The sequence below is a fragment of the Pseudochaenichthys georgianus genome, chromosome 8, assembly GCF_902827115.2.
Source record: "Pseudochaenichthys georgianus chromosome 8, fPseGeo1.2, whole genome shotgun sequence".
NCBI classification, from domain to species: Eukaryota; Metazoa; Chordata; class Actinopteri; order Perciformes; family Channichthyidae; genus Pseudochaenichthys; species Pseudochaenichthys georgianus.
Window position 1 is genome coordinate 1,283,064 of NC_047510.2, and position 18,791 is coordinate 1,301,854.

The 18,791-nt window shown below is 42.0% G+C and overlaps 1 protein-coding gene across 2 annotated transcripts in view; it reads left to right on the forward strand.

Annotated features, from left to right (window-relative positions):
• Window positions 1–18,791, forward strand: part of LOC117451071 (junction plakoglobin-like) — a 339,882-nt gene that overhangs the window by 312,495 nt on the left and 8,596 nt on the right. For both annotated transcript variants that reach the window (XM_071203922.1, XM_071203921.1), the window contains 5 exons: window positions 569–688; window positions 1,170–1,320; window positions 6,291–6,412; window positions 7,628–7,670; window positions 17,626–17,765. In XM_071203922.1, the coding sequence (XP_071060023.1) occupies window positions 569–688; window positions 1,170–1,320; window positions 6,291–6,412; window positions 7,628–7,670; window positions 17,626–17,762 (573 nt within the window). In that variant the 3' untranslated portion in view covers window positions 17,763–17,765. The remainder of the gene's footprint in view (window positions 1–568; window positions 689–1,169; window positions 1,321–6,290; window positions 6,413–7,627; window positions 7,671–17,625; window positions 17,766–18,791) is intronic.

Consider the following 18,791-nt stretch of genomic DNA (forward strand, 5'->3'; position numbering starts at 1 on the left):
GAGATTTTAAAATCACAATTTCAGTCAGATCAACTACAGAGCATTGATACAGAGTACACACACTGAAACAGAGAAGTCTAAAAACAGAATGTTACTCACACAATTCTAGAAGTCACCAGTTGTCATCCTGTCAAAATCGAGTTGCACACTAACTAATAACGCAGGATTCAGCTTTTGGGGCATTTTAAAACCTTAAGACCCCGATGAATTAAATAAGGGCTGGAAGTGATCATGCTGGGTAGTTTATTTAGCTAAAAGGGAAAAGTATTTTTTGGCCAAAAGGACATAATGGAAGCTGTAGTACCACCGTTTGGCCACCAGGGCCATTCCAAAAGATCAATTTCAATGGCCAGCGCACTTAATGGGTGCTTGGACTTAACTCTGTTTCATTCTCACTCTGTGCATAGTGCTGCTTGTTTGTCGCTGGCACACATGTTCAAACATATAACAGGCACAGTTACAGACGACCCCTCCCCCAGGTTTTTCCTTATGCACTCCATTTTGTAGGGCAAGTTTTCTTGAATTTTATATTTTTTGACATTTCTTTGTATTTTTCTCCATCTCTCAGGATGGAGTTCGTATGGAGGAAATAGTGGAGGGCTGTGCAGGAGCACTTCACATTCTGGCCAGAGACCCAATAAACAGAGGAGAGATTGCAAACATGCAGACCATACCGCTTTTTGTACAGGTACGCTCACATGCATGCTGTGACATGAAGAAATCAGTGGATACTTAAAGGATGGAGGAGGGGAATTGTTGCTCTCGTTGGTGGAAAACATACTTCTTGCTTGAATAGATTTTGCCCATTGCAGGTCTGAAAATGTTGATTGATAAAAGTTCCTCTTACATTAGTTTTTACCAAGGCCGTAGGTTTGGTTCTAACTGTGGTATGTAAACATTTGCAAACATGAAAACACTATGCACAGTTGATAAAGAAGATGATAAATGTTTGAGCAATAATAAAAATCTTGCCAACATTTTACGAACTTCATTTGAATAGAATTACCAGACTGTTGTTGTCTGTATCCAGCAAGGAATTCTGAAAGGTCAACAACACAACACAGCTTAAACTATAATTCTGAAAATGAAGAGGAGGCCTATTGGGACAAAATAGTTGTGACAGAAACAAAATGATTTGAACGTGTGTGTGTGTGTGTGTGTGTGTCCAGCTGCTGTACTCGTATGTGGAGAACGTGAAGCGGGTGTCAGCAGGCGTCCTGTGTGAGCTGGCTCTGGACAAACAGTCTGCAGAGCTGATCGACTCAGAGGGAGCGTCAGCCCCGCTCATGGAGCTGCTGCACTCCAACAACGAGGGAATCGGTACGCATTTTACCCGCCTCAAACAACAACTAGATATTGCCCGATGCATGTGGTTATTGCTGTATATGGACACATCTGTTACTACCACCTACTTACTGTGATCTGATCTAACTTTAACTGATGGGATTAGTCTTTTACATTTGAGTTGTTGCAGTAGAACCAGCTCAGTTCGTCTCCCATAGAAGCCTCACAAAACTATAAACTCCTGGAAAAGTGTTCTTCAGGCAGAGCAAAAACTGCCACAGATCTGTGTGAAGTAACAAGCTGTAACCTTCCTTAAAGGTGGGTGTGTAATTTTGGAGAAACCAGCTCGAGTGCGCTAGAATTTGAAAATACTTGAAAAATCTGCACTTCCTCACAGAGCCCCTCCTCCAACACACACGAACGCGCACATGACCATGACGTGATAAGTTTGTGCACAGATGGAAGGCTGACAGGCAGGTAGGCCATCCAGTTATTTTAGCCGGGCCGGCTCAGATGATTGGTCGTGCTTTTTACAGTACCACGGCTTCCACAGATGACATTTTTGTATGGATTTATTGTCAAAGCATTTAATATATTCATTGCTATCGGGACGTTAAGAGCATTCCATGGAATATAACAAAAACTGTATCTGAAATAGATTACATACCCCATCTTTAAGTTATAACATGAAACATATACACATGTCAAATGTTGTGTTATTTTTTCTACAGGCCTTTCAATCGTGATAGCTTACCGTAGATATTTTAGATGTTTTGTATCCTGTTTTCTGCAGTAGTTTAAAGACACCAAACAGAATAATTAGCATGAACTGCTGTTTGCCTTCATTTGCCAACCCCTGATATTCACATAACAGAAGTGGATGGATATGCAAGTTACAATTAACTGGAAATGTGGCTCAATTTGTGTTTGACTTTGTTCAATTTAAAGGTATATGTGATACACTTTGTTATAAAGTTGACAATTGACAACTGACGTGACGTATTACCCTGCTGCAGCATTCCATTTTACTGTCCTACCTATCAGCACTTTGTTAAGACTTCTTCACTCCCTTGGTAAATGCACTATTCCTCCGGTAAGGTTGGCTTAAAAACCTCTAGTACCATCTGTTTTAAAAACATTGCCCTTTTGTTTGATTTTGTGGAATTGTATCGGATCAGACCTAAATCTGCAAACTGTAGGATATTATCACTAGCATTTAAAGTTAATGATTGTAATTACAACTTAGTTCTGTCAGGGTTGAGTGAAGCAGGCAGGACCCAAATGCAGATTAAACAGAAAATACCTTTATTTCAAGGCTACAAGTGAACATACAGAGCTCTCCCCCGTGAACACAGTCAACAGCAAACAATAATCTCACAACGATAGACAGAAAAACCAGAACTTAAATGCACACAAGACTAATGACACAAACAAGACACAGGTGAGGAGGGAGGAGAAAACACAGCGACAGGAAGCAACAGACAAGACGGGGGTAAAGCAGAGGCCGAGAAGGGGGACTCAGGTGGACGGTCCGGGGGCAAAGCAGAGGCCGAGAAGGGGGACTCGGGGCACGGCCCGGGGCAAAGCAGAGGCCGAGAAGGGGGACTCGGGGCACGGCCCGGGGGCAAAGCAGAGGCCGAGAAGGGGGACTCAGGTGGACGGCCCGGGGGCAAAGCAGAGGCTGAGACGGGGGACTCGGGCGGACGGCCCGGGGGCAAGGTAGAGGTGAATAAGGGGGACTCGTGGGGAACAGCAACAGAGCAGGGAAGTCCGCGGCGGGGATACTCAAAGGGCCGAAGACAGGGGTGAAGGCCTCGTCAGGGTAAATTAGGGGGCCGAACTCGAGGGATAAGGCAGCGGCTGGGAAAGTCATGGGGCCGGGCTCCAGGGCGAAGGCATCGGCTGGGAAAGTCAGTGGGCCAGGCTCGAGGGCGAAGGCCACGGCTGGGTAACTCAGGGGGCCGGGCACAAGGACGGGCAAGAAGGCGGCGATGAGACAGCTCCGGAGGACGGGCAGGAAGGCAGTGCCGGGACAGCTTCGGAGGACGGCAGGAGGGAGGCGGGACAGCTCCGGAGGACTGGCAGGAAGACGGCGTCAGCTGGATCGCTGGAGCAGGAGCACTGGGAGCTGGGGATGGTGGGACTGGGAGCTGGGGACCCTGAGCGGAACTCCCAAAGAAACAAGACAAGGAGTTGGCAGGACCCCCGACGAGACAGGTGACAGCGGGACCCCCAACGGGACAGGACATAGAGTTGGCAGGACCCCTGGCGAGACATGTGTTGGTGGGACCCCAAACGGCACAGGACATGGAGTTGGCAGGACCCCCGACGAAACAGGTGTCGGCTGGACCCCCAACGGCACAGGACATGGAGTTGGAAGGACCCCCGACGAAACAGGTCTCGGCTGGACCCCCAACGGCACAGGACATGGAGTTGGCAGGACCCCAGCAGAACCCCCAACGGAACAAAGCATGGAGTTGGGACATGAGTTGGGACTTGAGAAGGGACTAGAGAAGGGAAATGAGAAGGGATTTGAGAAGGGATTTGAGAAGGGAATAGAGAAGGGACTAGAGAGGGGATTAGAGAAGGGACTAGAGAAGGGACTAGAGAAGGGACTTGGGAAGGGACTAGAGAAGGGACTAGAGAAGGGACTGGAGATGGGACTTGAGATGGGACTAGAGAAGGGACTAGAGAGGGGATTAGAGAAGGGACTAGAGAAGGGACTAGAGAAGGGACTTGGGAAGGGACTAGAGAAGGGACTAGAGAAGGGACTGGAGATGGGACTTGAGATGGGACTAGAGGAGGGACCATGGCTGCTGGGGCCGGAACCAGGGCCTGAACCATGGCTTCTGGGGCTGGGACCATGGCTGCTGGGGCCGGGACCATGGCTGCTGGGGCACGGGCTGGAATCCTGGCCTTGCGTTTCCTTCCATGCTGCCTTGAAGCCTTGTGGAGGCTCAGAGGTCCTCCAAAGGCCAGACGAGACCCAGCAAAAGGGTCCTTGAAAGGAGCCTTGTTGGGAACTGTGGCAGGCAGGGGTCAAGCATGCCTGGGACTAGCAGGCCGGGAAACAGGTTTGGCCTCAAAGCAACCGAAAACGTCCTCCACCCACTCGGGAAGTAACTCCTTTAACCAGGGCCTTGAGGTTACTTCTTGGCGTGCCGTAGAGATGATAGACTGCCTCTCTTCTCTACGGGAGGCGTATCGACAGTCATTCTTTAAGCACATTAAATTGTACGTCGCCTCGTACATGCTGTCTGCTGGGTCCTTTCTAGATGAGATTATTCTGTCAGGGTTGAGTGAAGCAGGCAGGACCCAAATGCAGATTAAACAGAAAATACCTATATTTCAAGGCTACAAGTGAACATACAGAGCTCTCCCCCGTGAACACAGTCAACAACAAACAATAATCTCACAACGAAAGACAGAAAAACCAGAACTTAAATGCACACAAGACTAATCACACAAACATGCCTCAGGTAAGAAGGGAGGAGAAAACACAGAGACAGGAAGCAACAGGCAAGACGGGGGTGAACACTTTTCAAAATAAAACAGGAAACCAAAGACAGATCTAGACATGACAAAACACAACACAGACAGATCGTGACAAGTTCTAGCACTTGATTGAAAAGGGGACATCAGACTTTACCCCAGTGGCGAGCCGTGACTTATATGCCTAGGTCCTCTGACCCCCCCCCCCCCCTTCCCTCGAAAAAAGTTATTACGTCACACCGTATACTTCAGCGGAATATCAAAACAGCGGCCCGGGGTGCAAAACGCATCAATGACAGCGACAACACCATTTATATAAACACCATTTATATAAACACCTCTCATGACAGGGCACCCACAGCCAAGGAACAATTACAAATGAATTAAGTCGGCACGGCGGCCCACATTGAAAATGACTTAGGCCTACCTTTGATGATAAATCACTGAAACACAAAGTCCATCCTCCTGTCCTTTTGGATGAAGCACTTGATGGCGGGGTCATGCAGCTGATCCTTTGTCACTCCAGTTTATCATTGTAACTCAATCTTGAAAATGACTCGGTTAATAATTTCTCAACAATGTCATCACTATCACTGAAGTGAGCCATCATCATGAACGAACTTATGCTAATCATAAATCTATCAATCATAAATCTATCGATTAGATTTATGATTAGAAAATAATAAAAGTAGGATAAAGATGTGGATATTATCCGTCTGAACAAAACGTGCATTTATCTAACAGGTTCGTTTTCCACAGACCTTATTTCCAGCTATTTTCCAAAATCCTATGGAGAAATCCCACTGCTTTCTGTCGAGGGAACCCGAGCGCAGCTTACTTCTGGGTTTTAGGACACGTCACTGCACCACTTCACAGCGGGCGGAACTTGTCATAAAGTCCGCGAAAATAAAGCCCACCCATTTAGAGGGAAGATATGATTGGCAACTGTACTGTCATTTGACATTACTCTCTCATTGAGTTACAATAGCTGGCCCTCTGTGAATGTAGAGAGGGACCAACAAGCTCTCCCGTCTTCACAGTAACTCGCAGAGACAGCATTTACCCTTCACCTTCCAACAGAAACTGAACAGGCAGATTCGAAGGATTTATTTCTTTGAAAATGTTATTTTAAATACAATTAAATCAAGTTAGTTTGGTCAAACTAATGAAAAATGTAACAAAATAATATTTAAAAAAACATGTTTTTTTAAAAATTGTTTTCAAATATAATTTTTTAGAATATCTTAGGCCCTCACAGAGGGCCCTGACGGCTCGCCACTGCTTTACCTCCACCTTTGTGCCAAACATTGGTGAGTTATTTTGCCTGACCTATAGGCTGTGCAAATAGCTAGCCAAATAATTTAATGTGTTCCTTTTTTTCCATGAGTCTAAAAGCAATTCATGTTTTGGATGGGAAGTGTGTGCTTCAAAATGCTTTGGGGTGTCAGAGAGAATAAATGACTGTTTGCCCTTTCTCATATAATCTGTTCATAAATGACTCCTTCTCCCTGCAGCCACATATGCTGCAGCGGTGCTCTTCCGTATATCGGAGGACAAGAGTTCAGACTACAGGAAGAGAGTATCAGTGGAGCTCACACACTCGCTCTTCAAACATGACCCTGCAGCCTGGGAAATGGTAAGGATGGTGTGTGTGTGTGTGTGGCGTGTGGCATGTGGCGTGTTGTCATGACAGAAATATTTAACTCCGGTGAGGTATGTACTGTATACGTGTATAAGATCTCAGAATGAAATCAATAGAACAATTACTTTATATTCCTGTTTTACTGTACCCTTGCACTTCCTTCTATCCTAACATTAACTTGGTAGGTTGCATGATTGGTCAGTGTGTCAGGTATTCTCCTTGGAACTATCTAAAAGTATTATCCCTCATCTCAAACCCTCCCATCCCAAAACAGCCATTCCATATGAAGTACCCCAAGGTTCTGTCCTGGGTCCACTACACTTCAGACCCATGGTGCTTAGGGTATCCATAATGACAGTATTGATTTGTTTTACAAAGCAGATGATGCCTAACTTTGGAGCCTATACGTATTTACTTGAAAATGCCCCTATTTCTTCAATGAAATTATCCTTGTCATATTTTGTATACCTGATAGATCCCTGAAACTACTAAACAGACTCAAGTTAAAGAAAAGTTACTGTAGACATTTCTAAGTACCACACACTCACTCACACATACAACCACACACACTCTTCTCCATAACACCTCACCCATATGTTGCCTTCTATAAGTATGCCTTCAGACTATACAAACATGTGTTTATGAGAGATATGATTACTAATACCTAGCTTAGCCCAACAGGCCTCCATCTGTGTCCTCTTGAATACATTAAATCAATAAAAAATGAATGGGATGATCTTAGATACCAAACTAACATAAACACCGTCATTCAAAAAATTGAATAAATTGAATTTCATCGAGATTATTTAAAAATCTGAATAAAGAATATGCTATCAAAGCAGCGACCGAGTAATATTACTAGCACAGCTGGCTGCTGGTCCACAAAGATCTTATAAATGACACATGTATAAATCATCACACATTTTTTCATCCACTTGTGTTTTCTTATGTGAGCAATTACCCAGTTCTTCAGTTAAACAATATTTGCTCTGTGAGAGTTTGGTCAATGGCATTGATTGATAAGGTTGCCTGTGTGTGTGTGTGTGTGTGTGTGTGTGTGTGTGTGTGTGTGTGTGTGTCGACATTCACCGTTTCCCCAGTGTGAAATACTTTATTGACCTGTCTAAAGCAGAAATATAGTTGTTATAGCCGTGTTATATCAGCACTATTGATTCTTTTTTTCATATGCCTCTGTGTGTCTCTCTCCAGGCCCATACTGTCGTTCCTCTGGAGCCTACATATCTATCTGATGGTAAGAACTTAGATTAAAAAAAACAACAACACATGTTGTGGGGTTTTAGCATCTTAAACACCTGCAGGATGAATGATCGTGGTATTTCCTTTTGTTTTGTGTATGCATCTGGACAGATTTTGTGACCATGATAGCAATGCAACATTGCAAGATTCTGTCAATTAGTTGCAAAATAGAGTGCTGCAACTGTGAACATTTTTAACCAAAAACTTGAGACAGAGTCAAGATGTGATAACATGCTAACTCATTTCCAGGCTAAGGACTCGTGCACTACTCTGTGACAAGCCCCCAGGAAGTGCGCCGGAGTCTGATGAGAATATTCGTGCTGGCCAAACGGCGGTACTACACTTCCGTTTGGTTGCTGGGCCCAGAAACACTTTTTCCCATTGACTTACATGGGGAAAGAGTGGTCTGTAAATCGTTGGATAATTTTTTTTAAACTACCCAGTATGAACACTTGTATAGCCCTTATTAAAAACATTCGTTCCTCAAGTTGTAAAAATGTGCTAATAACGTTATTCTGAAAGTTATTTCCCTCTGCATTATGAACGCGCATCTAACCCACGGGACCGCGCCGCCCGGCACGTTCATGTTACGTGTCCCGACCAATCAGAGCACACTGTGCTCACAGGGAGGGTGGGGGCTGGAGCTATTGGAGCTACAACGAGCCGTTAAAGGCAGAGAGTGACATTCAGTGAATACACGTAGTTTACAGAGATGCTGTTTGAAAAACCAATGTGAGTTGCGTTTATCTTTACCCATGGATGCACAATAAGAACGGACCCATATCGTCTTACTGCTGTAATACGGAGCTGTAATACGGAGCTGTAATACTGGATATATTGAACATGTTTGCTGTAATTCATTACTACATGGGCTGTATGATTACATGTTGTACCATAAATGTTGTATTACATAAAATTAATATTACTTATTATAAGTATATATATATATACAGTGCAATCATTCTTTCATGCTAAATGAAGCTCTGTTGCTTGGATATCACTAGATCCTGTTACAGCGTAATATAAGTACATAACGATTGATGTCACATTAGCATAATGACTAGCTAGCCGCTAGCTGCTAACTGCCGCCTCGTTAATATCAAACCATCATAATAACAAACCATTACCATGCTGTCATGAACGCACGGTGCTGTTACGTGTACGCAAATTGACGTGCTTGATGTGAATGAGCATTTTGGTTAAAGTTGCGCATGCGCTTTGAGTGCACATACGTGTACTTCTCAGGCATGTCGGGTAATCTGTGACGTGTCACTCTCTCAAATGTTGGGCCATTTTATCATCATGCGCTAATGAGCAACTCTCATAGGAATGAATGAGGCCCCGCCTCCCACGCTGTATCCAGTTCTTATTATACATCCATGCTCTGTGAGGGCTGAGTTCATAGATGGGTGTGGTCTGAGCAATGGGTGTGTGTTTAAGTATTGATAGAGATATTAATTATAAAATCTAGATTTTTGCTTGCAATGTAAGGCAAGGCAAGTTTATGTATAAAGCACCTTTCAGCACGCAACAATTCAAAGTGCTTTACAAAATAAAATAAAAGACATTTAAGAATAAATACAGCAGAAACACATGGCATTTTACAACCGGCATTTAAAAAGCAAAGATAATAAATTAAACACAACAGTTATACAATACATGAATAAAATGCATACTGCAGTACGAATATGAACTGCTCAATTAAAAGCAGCGGCAAAAAGACATGTTTTCAGTCTCGATTTGAAAATAGTCAGTGTTTCAGCGGACGTGCATGATTCGGGTAGTTTGTTCCAGATTGTCGGGGCATAATAGCTAAACGCTGCTTATCCATGTTTTGTTCTTACTCTCGGAACCGAGAGCAGACCCGTCCCAGAAGACCTGAGACACCTTGATGGTTCATAATTATGCAGGAGATCGTTAATATAATTTGGTCCTAAACCATTTTGTGATTTAAAAACTAGCAATAATACTTTAAAATACATTCTTTGGCCGACTGGAAGCCAGTGTAAAGATTCCAGAACCGGACTGATGTGATCCACTCTTTTAATGTTAGTGAGGACTCAAGCAGTAGTGTTCTGTATCAGCTGCAGCTTTCTGATGGATTTTTTTGCCCTATGAAGACACTATTGCAGTAGTCGAGTCTACTGAAGATAAAAGCATGGACAAGCTTTTCTAAATCCTGTTGTGACATTAGTTTTTTAATCCTAGATATATTCTTCAGGTGATAGTATGCAGCCCTAATAACTGTTGTAATGTCCATCCATCCATCTTCTCCCGCTTATTCGTGGTCGGGTCGCGGGGGTAGCAGTTCCAGCAGAGAGCCCCAAACTTCCTTTTCCCTGGCGACATCAACCAGCTCTGACTGGGGGATCCCAAGGCGCTCCCAGGCCAGCGAAGAGATATAATCCCTCCACCTGGTCCTAGGTCTACCCCTTGGTCTCTTCCCAGCTGGACGTGCCTGGAACACCTCCCTAGGGAGGCGCCCAGGTGGCATCCTAACTAGGTGCCCGAACCACCTCAACTGGCTCCTTTCGACGCGAAGGAGGAGCGGCTCAACTCCGAGTCCCTCCCAGATGACCGAACTTCTCACCTTATCCCTAAGGGAGACACCAGCCACCCTGAGGAGAAAACCCATCTTGGCCGCTTGTATCCGTTGTAATGTGACTGTTAAAATGCAGGTCTGAGTCCATCACTACACCCAGATTTCTAGATTTATTAGTTGTTTTGTAGTCTGCCGACTGAAGCTCTGCGATAACTTTCAATCGGCCCTTCTTTGCTCCAAAAACAATGATCTCAGTTTTTTGCTTGTTCAATTGGAGAAAGTTCTGACGCATCCAATCATTGATATACTCAATGCACTTGCTCAGTGTTCTAATCTGAGAATAGTCTCCTGGTGTAATTTTAAAATAAATCTGGGTGTCGTCTGCATAGATGTGATAGCTTAGGTCATTGTTTTTCATAATTTGAGTCAGAGGTAGCATATAGATATCAAAAAGCAAAGGTCCTAAGATGGAGCCTTGAGGAACCTCGCATGACATATTTGTCAGGGCTGATGTGTAGTTGCATATTGAGACAAAGTTTTTTCTGTCCTTTAAGTATGAACTAAACCAATTTAGAGCTGTTGCTGAAACTCCCACCCAGTTTTCTAGACGGTCTAGCAATATGTTGTGATCAACAGTATCAAAGGCAGCGCTGAGATCTAATAATACTAACACTGATATTCTGCCACTGTCTGCGTTTAAATTGATGTCATTTAAGACCTTAACAAGAGCAGTCTCAGTGCTGTGGTTTGGTTGAAAGCCCGACTGAAACACATCAAAACCGTCATTTAAAAACATGAAATGACTCAACTGTTGAAAAACAACCTTTTCAATCAATTTACTTAAAAAAGGAAGGTTTGATATTGGCCTGTAATTATTCATCACGGTTGCGTATAGGTTATGCTTTTTTAGGACCGGTTTAATTACTGCAGTTTTCAGGGCCTGTGGAAATACACCCGAGTGGAGAGACTTGTTTACTATATGAAGTAGATCTGAGGCCATGCAATGAAAAACGTTTTTTAAAAATCTTGTCGGTATAATATTGAGGCAGCAGGAGGAGGATTTCAGATGTTGAATAATGTCTTCCAGGTTTTTAGCATTTATCAGACGGAATTGTGTCATGATGTCTGAATTGACTTTAGGTGGACACAGGGACAACACATTTGCTGTACCTTTTACCCGAGGAACTGACTGCTTGTCTAATTTTCATTATTTTGTCAGTGCAGGCCCTGGTGGATAGAAATTATGAGGCTACTGACACTGGGGGGGGGGTTGTACAGTGTAATACAGTAATAATCCTGAGGGTTATTCATTTTGAAGACAAAGCAAAAATCGAGAATCATAAATACAATTGAAATGTATAAATCGTTTAAATATTAAAATATTTCTTAAACTCTCAGTTCTAGTCGTTAAAAGATGAGGTTGTATAATGCAAAATATGCATGCAACACTGTGAGTTAATGTCACACATTGGGTCAGCCCCGGACATATTACTCCCTCTCATCTCTGAAAACTTCACAAAAGATGGAGAGCCTTCTACAGACCACAATGCTCATTAAACTAAAGTCCCAGGGGGAAGAGAGTTGTCAACACAGCAGCAGACAGTCAAGGCACAACAAACACAAGCAAACATTTACATATAAGCTGGATGCCAACGTCCACACACACACACACACACACACACACACACACACACACACACACACACACACACACACACACACACACACACACACACCGCAGCAGCAGCTTCATGGCCCAAGTCTATTCTCTCAAGCAGGGAGAGTAACTGCATGATTATAGCCTTACCAAGAAGAACAGATCTATCTATCTAGTGAACGTTAGCTATCGACTGAACAAGCTAGCCAACATTTGCTGTCTAATTAGTTAGCTAGCTTACATTAGCAACCAATATATAAGCTAGCTAACGGAGCTTTCGCCAAATCAGTGGCTCTCATAGTTTAGATTACAATTACTATTTAACACCCTATGGTTAAACTTGCAGTGTGGCCCTGTGTCTACAACCCAGTCTCATGGCATTTCGTGTTCAACAACACGATTTCCCCCTTTGTTTCGTGTTGCACAGCACGATTTTAAAAGCAATGTATTTCTATTGGTAATGTGTTTCGTGCCTGCAGCGCGTCTTTTTCTCCGGTCATAAAAACATGTTCTTACTCAATATCAAGCCACAATTATTGCTTTTATTTTAAATCGTATAATTTCGGACTTTTGTTGCCGTCTGTGAGGAAAATAAATGGGGCTCAGAGCCTCAGGATACTGAAATCTGTATTTTTCACATATTTTTTTTTTTTTAATTCTTTTCAAAATAACACACTGTTATTTACTCACAAATAACACACACTTATCCTTGCTTTTATTTATTGGTTTGATTCCATAATCTCAGGCTTTTTTGGCGTCCGTCAGGAACTGAATTTCAAAATAAAAATAACCGGAAACAGACGTAGGCATTTCGAGCGATTACCTAAGATCCTCAGCTATGATTTAAGCTCACTGATTGGATGTTTTAGCCGCAATGCATGCTGGGATTTGGTGTTTATATTATATGAAATCCGGAAAACATTTTAAAAGAATAAAATAATACTTAATTCCGAGTGCTCTTGCTTTTCTCTTTGGAAGTCATCACATAACGGCATTGTAATACACGGTTCGGCTGCATTACATATTACAGATCTGCAGTAGTTCTTTATTTATAGAGCCCTGATTAGAAGACCTTTGGAAACTGAATACTTGACGTGGATCATAAATATATCAACAATTAAAAAACATCTTCAATTTCTCTTCACACAATAAGTCTCCTTGCAGTATCAACACTAATTCAGCTGACTTTTACATTTGATCTAATTCATAGATAGGTTATATTATTTACACCATAACGGTGCACAGCTAAATAAGAGGACTTGTAGTTTAGATATTACTGATTTTATTTGAATATAAGAATGTAAATACTGAGTCTGAAATAGTATAGCAATATACTGTAAAATTATGTGAAAGCATGAATAAAACTACACATCTTCAGATGTAGTACAGACATAAGTGTCCTACACTAATAATATAATAAAGTTATTATGGCTGTGTGTACCTTGTGTGCACCTCCTAGTGGTTAAAGCACGTTATTGAATTATAGTTTTTATGTGTTATATTTGATTACAAAAATATTAAGAGTACATCATTTCATAGGGGGAAAGTAGAAGGTCTGTGATAGAAATATAGAATATAAAAAATCAAGAAGATACTATAAGTGATATCTACAATAGAACAGTTTAGTGCAGGATGTACAAAGATATTAATAGGAGGAGGTGCAAAACAGAAAAACGAATTAACCTTTAAACATTAAATAACAGATTAAGGTCTTCTTTTAAATAAGAAAAACAACTTTGGGGGTATCTATGTACAGATAAATATTAAGCCTTACAAAGTACTTAACGTCTAATATATTGCTTTCCTGCAATGTTAACTATGTTGAAGCACTTATTTTAACTGATATTATACACATTAATTATACTCTTATGTATGTAGATAGTATAAGAAATGTACAGAATATGACAGTTTAACACACATAGATGTCGTGTAATGCACTGTTGAGGAACCTGTTACCCACGTTTTTCATTCATTGCATAACTACACCGTAGTTAACCTCTGAATTGTCGTGGAGTAGAATTACAAAGTAACAATGAGCTGTCATGTGGGTATATATTAATTGTGCACATTATGGACACAAGCGATTTTCACCAATTTATTAATTATATGTTTTACATTTAATAACACCAATGTGTTTAATACTGGCAACTTCTAATCGAGGGAAAAACGAAAAAGTTCAGTAGAGACGTCCCATAGAACATGTTGCGAAACACAATAGCCAGCATGTGTAGTTCTGGGGGGGCGTTCGATTCCAGTTTTGGATAGTCTGGCGTGGTTTAGTTCCATTTCAAACAGCTGTTTGACGCTAGGCGTAACCTTGGCGCACTGCCACTCCAACATCCAATCCCAGAGCTTGAAGATTAATCACGGGGACTGTAGTACTAAACGATAGCTGGGAATTATGGGTAGTGTAGTGTCTTCGGCCATCCTAAACTCAGAAATGTTGACAATCGCAATGATGCTCGAAATATCCCTTATAGGCCTACGTCTGTTTCCGGTTATCTTATTTTGAAATTCAGTTCCTGACGGACGCCAAAAAAGCCCGAGATTATGGAATTAAACCAATAAATAAAAGCAAGGATAATTGAGTGTTATTGGTGAGTAAATAACAGTGTGTTATTTTGAAAAGAATAACAAATTAGAAGGGAAAAAAATATTTAAAAATACAGATTTCAGTATCCTGAGGCTCTGAGCCCCATTTATTTTCCTCACAGACGGCAACAAAAGTCCGAAATTATACTATTTAAAATAAAAGCAATAACTGTGGCTTGATATTGAGTAAGAACATGTTTTTATGAACCACACAGCTTCCGGTCTTCCACGACCCGACCGGAGAAAAAGACGTGCTGCAGGCACGAAACACATTACCAGTAGAAATACATTGCTTTTAAAATCGTGCTGTGCAACACGAAAAAAAGGGGGAAATCGTGTTGGTGAACACGAATCAATAGATTAAAAATCGTGTTGGTGATCACGAAATGCCGTGAGACTGGGTTGGTGTCTACAGTTGTGGCAGCGAGGGATATAAAAACATTGTCGACATGCTGTATGACTATCATACAACCAGCATCACCTCACATCAACGTAAATTCCCAAATATGCATTATTTGGATAAAGTAGTAGCAGCTACATTCTAACCGGAGGAATTACCAACACAAAATAAGGCAATGTGGAAGCGCCTTAAAGCTGGTGGAGCAGATGGTGAATTGCTTAAATAGTCAACAACACTGATTTGACATCCACATAAAAGTGACAAATGATCTCTTTTAACCCAGGGGTTACAAAAGAAAAGAGATATGAATTGGACCTGAGGACAGTTGCATCCATGAAACAATTAACTAACAGTCTTTAACAGAGCAGCACTGCCAGCAGAATAATGAGCCCACCAACAGATCCACACATTCTGTTTACTACACTGGGGAATATTTCTGAGGAAGAGGAAGAGCAGCAGTAGTATGCATTGTGTCCCCCCCTTCACAGTTTACATCAGGTATATTTCAAAGTGGGTTTCTTCCTGTGATGATGATGATGATGATGATGATGATGATGATGATGATGATGATGATGATGATGATGATGATGATGATGATGATGATGATGATGATGAAACTGTACAAACAATGGGCCAATCCAAGCATTTTTAAATGGATTTTTGGAGGCTAAAATCAAAATGTTGTCTCTCAGCCTGCTAGTGTGGCAGCTCTTCTTTACCACGCCCAGAAATTAAATGTGCTGCATATTTGAGAAAATGTATTCAACTCCAAGGTCAGACTCTGAAATGGCAAAATGCAGTTCTTTACTAAGCTACTCTGCTAATCCTCATTAGGCCAGACATTACCAAACACACACACACACACACACACACATACACACACTCTCACACACACACACACACACACACACACACACACACACACACACACACACACACACACACACACACACACACACACACACACACACGTCAGATATTGTAATGGAGGTCAACTGAAGGTGCTGAGTCCATAATGTAGTTGTCAGAGCCAAATGAACTCATTTATTCAGTTGTCTTATTGCCTCTCATTTACACCTTCCATATAATATGATGCCTCCATTCACCCTCTACACATCCATCCTCAGGCCTTGCTTTTAACAATTAAAGCTTAAGTGCTCACACAATTCTTCACAGTGAAGTCAATAACAGGGTTTACATGGGTCCCGAAGAATATGGCCTTTCACATATACAGTGGGGCAAAAAAGTATTTAGTCAGCCACCAATTGTGCAAGTTCTCCCACTTAAAAAGATGAGAGGCCTGTAATTTTCATCCTAGGTACACTTCAACTATGAGAGACAGCATGGGGGGAAAGAATCCAGGAAATCACAGTACGTAACCCCAATTATATTTCGTATAAGGCTTCGCCCTCTAAGGCTATCGCTATTGGGTTAAGGGCGAAGCAGGATGTAGTCTACGCCCCACTGGTCCGTCCGTTACCAGAAGCACGAAACACATCTACTCAATTAATAACCCATGTCCATTTCGCCATGCGTAATGGAGCATCACATTCCCAGGGAATATAGCATTAAAAAATGAATATTCTCCATACGGGAAAGAAGGTAGGCTAAATACTTCTTCCGTTAGAGCAGCTAGCACCAGATGCTAATAACAACAGCGCCGGTTCCAGTGCACCCTCCCTTTCTCCCTCGCTCACTCGCACGTTGGCTGTGAGCTGCGGGTGCCAGATAAGCCAATATCCCCCATTTTCATCACTTGCAGCGCCCATCGTACAGGGCGAATGAACTCACCTTGTGATAAACCCTCAAGAGAAAAAGCTTTTGAGCTCCATACTGTTTCAGAAATAATCCTTGATGTGGTTTAGAACAGGATGGCATTTTATCACAGCAGAATTTAACTTTATCTCCGGTAGAATTCTGATCAGGCATTAGCTCCGCCTCCTCTTTTCTTTTTTTTCAAGCTAAGGGCCCAAAATCTGTGTTTCTCTAACAGGGCTGCAAAAGAGGGGTATGAGCAGTTTGAGGCACGGCTACAATGGGTGATCTGTTTGGTATTTTAAGCAAAACACTTCACAGACATGTTTTGTAAAGGTATGGCCCTACAATATATGTTTCCAATATAGCATGATAGGTCCACTTTAAATGACATCAGAATCAGAAGACAAAAAACATTATTATTTTTTATTTTTACTATTTTTTTATAATGGGACACAGGGTTCGGTCCGGATTGATTTGCAGTTCGGTCCGGATACGGACCTCGGTCCGGAGTTTGAGAAGCCCTGCTGTAGGAAGTGTAGGTACACCGCTACATTTCCCGCCCCGCCGCAGTCATACAGTAGGCTACGGAGAGCGGCGAGAAACATTTCCTCAGGCATCGAAAAGCGGAACCGAAATTCACATTTCTAAATGATGCCGTTGGAATCGAAATGTTGAAACCGGAACCGGTTCTCGGTACCCAACCCTAGACAGGACACAGGGAGAAAGAGTAAGTCTGGCTGAGTTCAAAGTAAAAAATAAACCCACCTATCAACCTTATCAAGCTAAATCATTGTTTGTTTAAGCAATATTCACACAGATGTTTACACATCTGTTAATATTTTACAGGGACGTACAGACAGTTGAGGCTTCTATTACACTTTCTCATATCAAGTTGATTCATTTTTTGTGGATCGTCTTGATGACCACAGAATGTGCTGGGTGAAGTGCATCAGTGAAAGGTTTAGTTAACCGATCTCTGCTCCTCTGTGTCTGTGTCTCAGAGTTAGATGGACCTTACCCTCCCTATGGCTACGCTGATATACCTCTGGACAGCCTGCCACTAGATCCTGATCTCCACGAGACCTACATCCCTGACATGACCTACGACCCCAGACAGGCCTACCCAGAACCACTCTAACAGGTAAGGCAAGTTTATTTATATGGCACCTTGGCAAGGCAATTCAAAGTGCTATACAAAAATGAAAAAGGTAATCATATATATAATTTACACTGCACTTAACAATCTGTGATACCTAAGGCAATTCAATAATTCAGTTGATAACTGAATTAATTAGATAAAAAGAATGCCTAAGTCAAGGTGATTAGGACTTTGTCTTAGCATATGTAGAACATAATGTCTGACCAGGCTCATATGAAGGAGTTGACTGGAGAACGTGAAAGATAACAGTGTCCAGCCAAACGTCTGCAGATCTGAGGATCACCGTTCAGGTTTGCCATCTTTGCTAATGTGAGCATGGAATCTCCCCAGCAGAACGAGAGACCCAATAGTGAAATATAATGTTCAGTGTTTATTGTTTAACTTATTTTGCAAGCACATGGAAACACTGTGGAGTTTGGAAACTCCCCCACATGTGATATTTAGATACAAAAGCAATGTTAGGTTTCTTTTAAGATTAGGTTTGTCACGTTTCTGCTCCATGAAAAGGCTCTAACTTACTTACAGTACCTTATCAAGGCTTAAACTATTTAAATAAATTGATGATGAATGATACATTTAAAAAAAAAAAAACAAGCTTAACAAACACCACCCAACTCAGTAAATACGTTAAATGTTGACTTTATTTGATCATTTTACAGAAAAAAAAAATGCATTTTAACATACTTGTACTTTACTCGAGTATTTCAATTTGTTTGCTACTTTGTACTTCTACTCCACTACAGTTCAGGCACGATTTTGATGCTTCAGGTAGAGTGGTCCAAAGTAGCTGCCACCCAGTTGTTTCCTCTGTCCAGCCCCAGTCAGATAGCTCTGGCATATCTGGATCCAGGACCAATGTCTGGTTCCAACAGTTGGCCTGGTAGCAAGTGCGCTTGATGTGCTGCTTCTGTGCTGCCTGGGTTGGAGGAATGTTCTCTAGAGATCTAGAGTTCTGTGTGAAGAGCTGTTTCCTGGCATCATTCACCTCCATGCTCTCACTGGTTCGGT